The 10000-nt window shown below is 41.5% G+C and overlaps 1 protein-coding gene across 1 annotated transcript in view; it reads right to left on the minus strand.

Annotated features, from left to right (window-relative positions):
* LOC125047033 (rho guanine nucleotide exchange factor 11-like) overlaps positions 1–10000 on the minus strand; it is a gene marked incomplete in the record, with an annotated part of 113316 nt that overhangs the window by 57574 nt on the left and 45742 nt on the right. Inside the window, 9 exon segments of the mRNA XM_047645064.1 lie at positions 1073–1150; positions 6955–7128; positions 7265–7376; positions 7734–7911; positions 8205–8398; positions 8541–8633; positions 9005–9103; positions 9220–9327; positions 9561–9644. Coding sequence (XP_047501020.1) covers positions 1073–1150; positions 6955–7128; positions 7265–7376; positions 7734–7911; positions 8205–8398; positions 8541–8633; positions 9005–9103; positions 9220–9327; positions 9561–9644 — 1120 coding nt within the window.

The following is a 10000-nucleotide window of genomic DNA, read 5'->3' on the forward strand; positions in this document are numbered from 1 at the left end:
TAATTTACAAAAATATTTTGTTATCTTATTTTGCTGTTACTAATGTTTATAACATTATAGTAATTATAATGTCTACAATAAAAATAACACCATCACTATTCATAGCATTAGTCAAAAATATTTTTTTCCTGCCAATTCAAGGAAAGGTGAAATCAGGTAAGGTCATAAGGTCTACTAATTGACTCCTTTGTGGCTATGCACTAGCAGACACATTTAAACAAAAATAAGAAACAGCATTTTCCCGGCAGCATTGGGGTGCATAGTTGTCTGACTTCTTCAACACACATGACCAATGTGTTCAAGTCTCTGATCTGTCATGACAGAAGTCCCCTCCCTCCCTCCCTCCCTCCCTCCCTCCCTCCCTCCCTCCCTCCCTCCCTCCCTCCCTCCCTCCCTCCCTCCCTCCCTCCCTCCCTCCCTCCCTCCCTCCCTCCCTCCCTCCCTCCCTCCCTCCCTCCCTCCCTCCCTCCCTCCCTCCCTCCCTCCCTCCCTCCCTCCCTCCCTCCCCACACTCATTTCCTGGTATACAATATCAAGCACCTAAAATATCTTATCCCAATGTTTGTCCTGACAAAGCTCAAAAAAGCTTGCCTTTAATTAATCTTAGGGAAAGACGAGTCCAAGAAAATGCATTGCAAAAGGTTCCCCTACATTATACTGTACAAGTGCACTGCACAAAACTGACTTGCACAGTGCAGTTTTGGGACCATTTGTGCACTGTGGAAACTCAATCTTGTCTTAAAAACACCTCTAGTTTCAGCAATGTAGACATTCAGTTTGAGAGTGCATGTAAAACATAGATTTTACATATATAGTACACCTCTGTGTGTGTGAATGTGGATGGGGAGGCATCACAACTCTACTCACTCTTAGGCCTGCAACTTACTGTAGTCTAGCACTAAATGTGAGCAATACAAAAGTGAGTAAATTAGCTCATAGACCAACATCACTGACGTGTGCATGTTATGTTTGCATAGTGTACTACACACTGCCACTGAGAAAGATGGGGGCCTTAAGGAGCTAAATAATCTATGAAAATTAAGAGAGGAAGGAAAGAGCTTCTGATCCTTACCTGTTAAACTGTCAGTTTCCGATATATGGCCTGGGAACTCGCTGTTATCCTCCTCAAATCCTTTCCGTGCCTTTTCAACTGTAGGACAAAATAAAAGCACATGTTAGAATAGAGCTAGATAATGGTAACAAAAACACACAAAAATCTAAAGCAAACCCCATTTACAAGTACTGCTTGTGTGCATACAAGTGTGTAGTATATATATATATATATATATACACACACACACACACACACACACACACACACACACACACACACACACACACACACACACACACACACACACACACACACACACACACATATATACACACACACGTTTATATACATATATATGACTATACATATGTACATGTATAGTTATGTGTATATGTATATTCATACTTATTGAGAAAGTTAACAGTATTCAACTTTTAAAAGGTGTTTTTCTAGTTGAACAATTACCCTTCTCAGTGAAAATAATACCACATTTCTAGGGGCTGAATACTGATAACTTTTACAACAAGTGCTTTCTAAAAAACAGTTCAGTTGCTTTAATAATTTCATAAGCAAGGATATATATTTGCCTTTTATAATAGTGGAGGAGTATTCATATAAAATCACCATAACAGTAAATATAATAAAGTACTAGGATTTTTTACCAGATATTCATATAAAAATAGAGAATAGTGTAATCAAACACATTGCAGTGATTAAAGGCTTCAACAGGCAAAAAATACAATTCAAACAAAAAGGACTGAATGTAAAAAGATTCAGGTATCTGAATACCACAAAGCACTAGTCATTTTAGGTCAAATCAGAAATAACAATGCTAGGAAGGTTGGATAACTGAGTCAATAGCCCTTTTTTTCTTTCTTTCTTCCTAAATAATTTGTAAGAATACTAAATCATTCTAGGCCATATTCATCGAAAAAATAATTATTAAAAACTTATGCTAAAAGCACTGTTACCAATTCACCTGTGCTTTACAGAAGGACCTGCAATGTAGAAGTACTACTAATGCTGTCTATGAGTTCAAATTTTACTTCAACATATAATAAACTATTTACCAGAACACAGTGATAACTACAGACACACATAATAATTTATTCTAAAGACCAACAACAGTCTCTGTGTGTGTTTTATGCATCCAATACCAGCTCAGTATGCTGTGACCATATTTGATGCAATATACTGTACTGTCTGTATGAATGAGTGACTTGGAATCTAGGGCATGATAAGACAGACTTCAATCTACATTTGTAATTTCCATGTGACAGATAGAATAGTCAGCAATCGAATAGTTATCCTTTTGTGTAGACAAACAATCCAATGAAAATGATAGGAGAGTCTGCTGACAATTGATTACATAAAACATAAACAATAAGTTCACAGAGCAAAGCCTGCCAAAATGGTAATAACATCACTGCAAACAAAATCATGGAACCAACACTGAGTCTTCAGCTGGAGTTGAAGACAGACATGAGACAGGCATTGGACGCAACTTGGTCATAGGGGCAGATAAAAGAGATGATCTTCAGCAACAATATAACAAACTGTGTGTGTGTGTGTGTGTGTGTGTGTGTGTGTGTGTGTGTGTGTGTGTGTGTGTGTGTGTGTGTGTGTGTGTGTGTGTGTGTGTGTGTGTGTGTGTGGGTGCATACCAGTTTCGATGTGCGTGCGTGCGTGCGTGCGTTTGTAAGAGTGCATGCATGCGTGTGTGTATGTGTGTGTGTGTGTGTGTGTGTGTGTGTGTGTGTGTGTGTGTGTGTGTGTGTGTGTGTGTGTGTGTGTGTGTGTGTGTGTGTGTGTGTGTGTGTGTGGCGTGTGTGTGTGTGTGTGGCGTGTGTGTGTGTGTGGCGTGTGTGTGTGTGTGGCGTGTGTGTGTGTGTGGCGTGTGTGTGTGTGTGTGGTGTGTGTGTGTGTGTGTGTGGCGTGTGTGTGTGTGTGTGTGTGTGGCGTGTGTGTGTGTGTGTGGCGTGTGTGTGTGTGTGTGGCGTGTGTGTGTGTGGCATGTGTGTGCGTGCGTGTGCGTGTGTGTGTGGTGTGTGTGTTGTGTGCGTGTGCATGTGTGTGTGATGTGTGCGTGTGTGTGTGTGTGTGTGTGTGTGTGTGTGTGTGTGTGTGTGTGTGTGTGTGTGTGTGTGTGTGTGTGTGTGTGTGTGTGTGTGTGTGTGAGTGTGAGTGTGAGTGTGAGTGTGAGTGTGAGTGTGAGTGTGAGTGTGAGTGTGAGTGTGCGTGTGCGTGTGAGTGTGAGTGTGAGTGTGCGTGTGCGTGTGCGTGTGCGTGTGCGTGTGCGTGTGCGCGTGCGTGTGTGCCTAGTTATGCATATGTAAATGAATGTGTTTACATTCATATGTACGTGTATGCATGTGTGTACATTGATATACACTTATATTGATATACATGTGCTAAACAAACACCTGGCTACGAAGTAATAAACCAATGTGACGGCATCTGAATCAACTACAATACCAAGCAAAGACACACAACTCATGCATCAAATGACCAATGTAAACATTGCAGCCGAAAAGCACAAGGTGCACAGACGGGCTCTAAGTACAATCTGCACACATATGAATAAACTGTACCTAATGTTCCTGCTGGGGTTATGGTGGGCGAGATATAGAAAGTACTGTCTGGTGGAACAATGGGTGAAAAGGGTGTATTAGTAGTCATTACATGTTATCTGAAAATACTGGATTACAATTAGAGCCCACAAATGCATTTCATCTATATTTCCTCACTTGTTTCCCTGTCTGCATGTACATGAGGGAGAGGGAGAGGGAGAGGGAGAGGGAGGTGAGAGAGGAGAGAGAGGAGAAAGAGGAGAGAGAGGAGAAAGAGGAGAGAGAGGAGAGAGAGGAGCAAGAGGAGAGAGAGGAGAGAGAGGAGCAAGAGGAGAGAGAGGAGAGGAGGAGGAGAGAGAGGAGGGGAGAAAGGAGAGAGAGGAGGAGAGGAGGAGAGGAGGAGAGAGAGAGGAGAGAGAGAAGGAGGTGAGAGAGGAGAGAGAGAAGGAGGTGAGAGAGGAGAGAGAGAGGAGAGAGAGAAGGAGGTGAGAGAGGAGAGAGAGAAGGAGGTGAGAGAGGAGAGAGAGAAGGAGGTGAGAGAGGAGAGAGAGAAGGAGGTGAGAGAGGAGAGAGAGAAGGAGGTGAGAGAGGAGAGAGAGAAGGAGGTGAGAGAGGAGAGAGAGAAGGAGGTGAGAGAGGAGAGAGAGAAGGAGGTGAGAGAGGAGAGAGAAGGAGGTGAAAGAGGAGAGAGAGAAGGAGGTGAGAGAGGTGAGAGAGGAGAGAGAGAAGGAGGTGAGAGAGGTGAGAGAGGAGAGAGAGAAGGAGGTGAGAGAGGAGAGAGAGAAGGAGATGAGAGAGGAGAGAGAGAAGGAGGTGAGAGAGGAGAGAGAGAAGGAGGTGAGAGAGAAGGAGGTGAGAGAGAAGGAGGTGAGAGAGAAGGAGGTGAGAGAGGAGAGAGAGAAGGAGGTGAGAGAGGTGAGAGAGGAGAGAGAGAAGGAGGTAAGAGAGGAGAGAGAGAAGGAGGTGAGAGAGGAGAGAGAAGGAGGTGAGAGAGGAGAGAGAGAAGGAGGTGAGAGAGGTGAGAGAGGAGAGAGAGAAGGAGGTGAGAGAGGTGAGAGAGGAGAGAGAGAAGGAGGTGAGAGAGGAGAGAGAGAAGGAGGTGAGAGAGGAGAGAGAGAAGGAGGTGAGAGAGGTGAGAGAGGAGAGAGAGAAGGAGGTGAGAGAGGAGAGAGAGAAGGAGGTGAGAGAGGAGAGAGAGAAGGAGGTGAGAGAGGTGAGAGAGGAGAGAGAGAAGGAGGTGAGAGAGGAGAGAGAGAAGGAGGTGAGAGAGGAGAGAGAGAAGGAGGTGAGAGAGGAGTGAGAGAAGGAGGTGAGAGAGGAGAGAGAGAGGAGAGAGAGAAGGAGGTGAGAGAGGAGAGAGAGAAGGAGGTGAGAGAGGAGAGAGAGAAGGGGGTGAGAGAGAAGGAGGTGAGAGAGAAGAAAGAGGAGAAAGAGGAGAGAGAGGAGGAGGAGAGAGAGGAGAGGAGGAGGAGAGAGAGGAGAGAGAGGAGAGGAGGAGGAGAGGAGGAGGAGAGAGAGGAGAGGAGGAGGAGAGAGAGGAGAGAAGGAGGAGAGAGAGGAGAGGAGGAGGAGAGAGAGGAGGAGGAGAGAGAGGAATAGGAGAGAGAGGAGAGAGGAGAGAGAGAGGAGAGAGAGAGTAGAGAGAGAGGAGAGAGGAGAGAGTAGAGAGGAGAGAGGAGAGAGGAGAGAGGAGAGAGGAGAGAGGAGAGAGGAGGAGGAGGAGGAGGAGGAGGAGGAGGAGGAGGAGGAGGAGGAAGAGGAGGAAGAGGAAGAAGAGGAGGAAGAGGAGGAGGAGGAGGAGGAGGAGGAGGAGGAGGAGGAGGAGGAGAGAGGAGGAGAGAGAGGAGGAGAGAGGAGGAGAGAGGAGGAGAGAGGAGGTGAAGGAGGAGGAGAGAGGAGGTGGAGGAGGAGAGAGGAGGAGGAGGAGGAGAGAGGAGGAGGAGGAGGAGGAGGAGGAGGAGGAGGAGGAGGAGGAGGAGGAGGAGGAGGAGGAGGAGGAGGAGGAGGAGGAGGAGGAGAGAGAGGAGAAAGAGAAGGAGGAGAGAGAGGAGAAAGAGAAGGAGGAGGAGAGAGAGAAAGAGAAGGAGGAGGAGAGAGAGGAGAAGGAGAGAGAGAATACAGAATTTGGGAGTGTTCACAGAATTCTGGGTGCATGTCAAGTATTTTGAACTTAAGTATAATATTTGCTTGTGTAAAGCATTGGGTATATTTAATTGTTTGTGTGCTCCTATGTAATTAAAAGTCCACCCTTGGCACAAAATAAAAAAAATAACAAAATAAAAAAATAAAAAATAAAAAAAAAGTTTTGCTCACCTAGAAAGTTACATAGGCCATGGAGCAGAGCAACACCAAATTCTGATTCTACTGACTTTCATATATTTTAAGAAAATGAAAAGTTTATAATAAAATGTTTTGTTTTCTGCAAGACATGGCTCTTTACAGAACGATGTTCATGATAAATCAGACATCATTCCAACATCAAACCCTCCAGGTCTCTGTGCCTCTATATTCCATCAGATCCCCACAGACTTGATCGATAAAATGCCTTCCTTCAACTGCTACAACATAGCAATGCAGGATTTTTACTTTCTTCATTCAATTCAGTTCCATGCACAGCAATATTCAAAACAAGACTTACAAGATTTTAAAACAATCAGGTTAAACAACACCAACAGAAAAACTGATATCTTGGACAATCCATCAGCATGCTAGGTCATCTTCTGGCCATACTTTTAGAGACCACTTAGAATTCCTGCCATTGTTCCAAGAACACTATCTCATGCATAGAGAGACAGTGTGTGTGTGTGTGTGTGTGTGTGTGTGTGTGTGTGTGTGTGTGTGTGTGTGTGTGTGTGTGTGTGTGTGTGTGTGTGTGTGTGTGTGTGTGTGTGTGTGAGTGTGAGTGTGAGTGTGAGTGTGAGTGTGAGTGTGAGTGTGAGTGTGAGTGTGAGTGTGCGTGTGCGTGTGCGTGTGCGTGTGCGTGTGCGTGTGCGTGTGAGTATGCGTGTGCGTGTGGTGCGTGTGGTGTGTGTGTGCGGGTGTGTCTGGGCGCGTGTGTGTGCGCGTGTGTGTGGCCGTGTGTGTGTGTGTGTGTGTGTGCACGTGTGTGTGTGCACATGGGTGTGCGTGCGCGTGTGTCGGTGCGCGTGTGTCTGTCTGTCTACAATGTTGAATTGTTTTAAGACTTGTTGTGTAGGAAAATATTTAATTTTTAGTAAATTAATTTCACCACTTAAGTCTATACATAAATATCTAGAAAGAATAATCTTTAAAAGACATATATTAGCATCATGCAATAAAAACTTCCACAGCCTAGAGGATTGTACTTACTCTGTGTAGCATTGACTTGTGAGACTTTCCGCCTGTTGTCTTTGTCATCAGGCATGATCTTCCCCAGAATAGAGCTGAATCGTATGTCTCTGCTTCTGTCTTTTTTGTGGAGCTGCCCTATACACACCTCTTCTACCTGCTTGGCACATGACTTATGGATATTCATTTCACAATCTGTGGAATATAGCATTATCAAAAATCAATAGTTTGTATTTTCAGTTTTTTGTCTTCAAAAATATTGAGTCAAATATGCATAAGCTACAACTTTTGCTGAATCTGCATTAATCGATAGGATTTTTTTTCTACTTACTGGCACATTGGTACCCCTGGGGGGCAATACCCCAGATAATGAGGCCACAGTGATTACAATATGTTACACTGTAATATGTATGTTGGATAAACTGGTGTTCTCGGTAGACTTGCTGCAAGACAGAAACACAAGGAATCAGTAGCATGAAAGAGGAAAATATTACTTATACAGAGATAGACAGATAGGTCTACTTACATACCATACAGAAGATATAGATACATACAGACAAATATATCGAAATACAGATACAGACGACACATAATAAGAGAGAACAAGGGAATAAGAGAGGAGGGGAAAGAAGATTGAGATAACAAAAGGAAGAGAGAATTACTTAAGAAAAGTGAAACAAAAAATATAGGCTCTTTACACTGCATAATTCGCTTTAACATTATTGACTGAAGACAAAATAATTCACTTTTTTGTACAGCAAACAAAACTAGTCAATTTGATATACATATCTCTCATTTACCTTTTTATTTCCCCTAAAGATTTTGCTTCTTAGTGGTCGCTCTTTGCTTACAAAAAGCGGACATCTATCAATAAGAACATGAGCTTGCTGACTTCGCACCCCATAGTATTTCAACAGGATGGTGGCTAGACTAGAGGCTGTTACTAACATTTGGTCTGTGGCATTCTTCAGATCCTCCCTGTGGCAAGAGATAAGTCTGTTAAACAACATTTTGAAAATATTCACTAAAATTCAAACCTTAATCATGCCTACATCTTCAGCTTTCAGAACTTGTTTAGAATTCAACTTTTATTTACCATCACCTACAGTTAGCAACATGCTTTTTCAGAGTGTTTTGTTATTCAAATAAAAGCAAAAAATATCAATCTTCTTCTAATAGAAGCTAACATGTGCATATTCGTTTTTCTTTGAACTAAAACCATGACAGGCACATGGGTATGCAAAAATATAGCAGGCTTCTGCGTTACTCACGACACGCTCTCAAGGCAAGGCACTAAAAGATGTTCCACAATCTGTAGTTCTTTGGCTTTATTGTGAATGCTCTCCTCCAAAACATGGTCTCTAGGACCAAATATGGAACCTAGGCCAGCACTCCTCTTGTTGCGGAAATCTGCCAACTGTTCATTCAAATCTTCCCGGCATCGTTGTCTTGCTTTCCAAAATACCTGATAAAAAATAATTGCAATAAATAACAGTGGTAATTCCCCTACTTTACATTTTATAATATTCAGTTATACAAATATTATAAAAATACCATTAAAATCTCAAACAACATGTCTAAAGCAAGTGACACCTTTTAGGGCTTACCTTTCTTAGTATTTCTTCCTTGTCTAGTTCATTATGTAGTGTCTCATCAATCTCATGAAGAACACTCTCTTCCACATTACTAAGTCGGAGAGGCTAAAAATTTAAACATGCATCAGGATTCAGAAACATGTACAATGCAGGATAATAATCTACAATATCTCTCATAATTTCAAATAGCAACTTGCATTCCCTTTAGTAGATGATGAAAGAAATCATTTGATATTCAGTTCAATATGTGGTACAATGTACCCTTTACAGCTTTTTCTTCTTCTTCTTCCTCTTTAAAAGTATGAAACTAAACTCTCTCTAAATCATTCTAGAACAAACTATCAATTATATATTATATTATATATAAGGAATAAGTCTTAGTGTTCAAATGACATTCTACATAATTATGAACCAGGATAAAATTGCCATTAATACCATGTTCCTAAACAAAGTACAGAATATTCTGCAACACTTACGGCACCCGGCAAAAGAAAACAAGAAGTTATCTCGTAGGCCCATCTTTTCATTTCTTTTCCAACTCCTTCCTTATAGAGATGGGTTATTACGTAGAAAAACTGGAAAGAATTTTTTTAATCAGGAAAACAAATATATAGTTTAGTGTGTATCTGCACTTTTAACAAGGATTTGCCTTGAAGCCACAAAAAAGCTCTGAAATGTGCACTTAACTTACCAGACTGGAGGAGTCACAATTTGAAATGACGTAGTTCATGAAGACTGAGTGGTAAGCATTGTGGTTCCAAAGTTTATTTAGTGACTGGAATGGTCCATGGTCTTCAAGCTGTAACAAAAAATTGTTCACTATTCATCTAAACTCCAATATCGATTCATCATAATAAAAAAAAAAAAAAAAAAGACTTAAAAATAATAATAGTAATAATAATAATAATAATAATGATAGCTCTAAATGCCAAAATAAATCATTCTAAATCTTAGGGACTATTGATAACATCTTCCACAAAATAAACAATAATATTGCTCAATGCAAAGGGAAGCAATAAAAAGACAACTTACAGGTTCTGGATCAGAAAATTCCTCATCTTCCATGCTTAATATGGGTTGTGTTGGCAGCAAACCAGCCATGCTGGTTGGGGTTACCTGTGATACCACAAATGTGTTACTTTCAGTTACACAGACCCAAACTTATAATAATGATATAAAAGCAGATCATTACTTGCTAGAATCCTTTGAGCATATCAGGCCAATTATATAATAACAATAAAAAGTACAAAGTAGCAATAAGAGATATTCCATAGTATCACGGAAAGAAAAGCACCTCAAATCATATAAAGCATCATTCTAAAATAAATCATATGCAAACATGGAACAAACAGAATATACATAGAAATTCTGCAAAATTTATGAGCAGTGATTAGCTTTGTTCTACTCTCTTCTTCGTGTACCAATGATCCACTCCCCCATTTGCATTTATTTACTATATATACTCACAGTCT

Source organism: Penaeus chinensis, chromosome 40, assembly GCF_019202785.1.
Source record: "Penaeus chinensis breed Huanghai No. 1 chromosome 40, ASM1920278v2, whole genome shotgun sequence".
Lineage (NCBI taxonomy): Eukaryota > Metazoa > Arthropoda > Malacostraca > Decapoda > Penaeidae > Penaeus > Penaeus chinensis.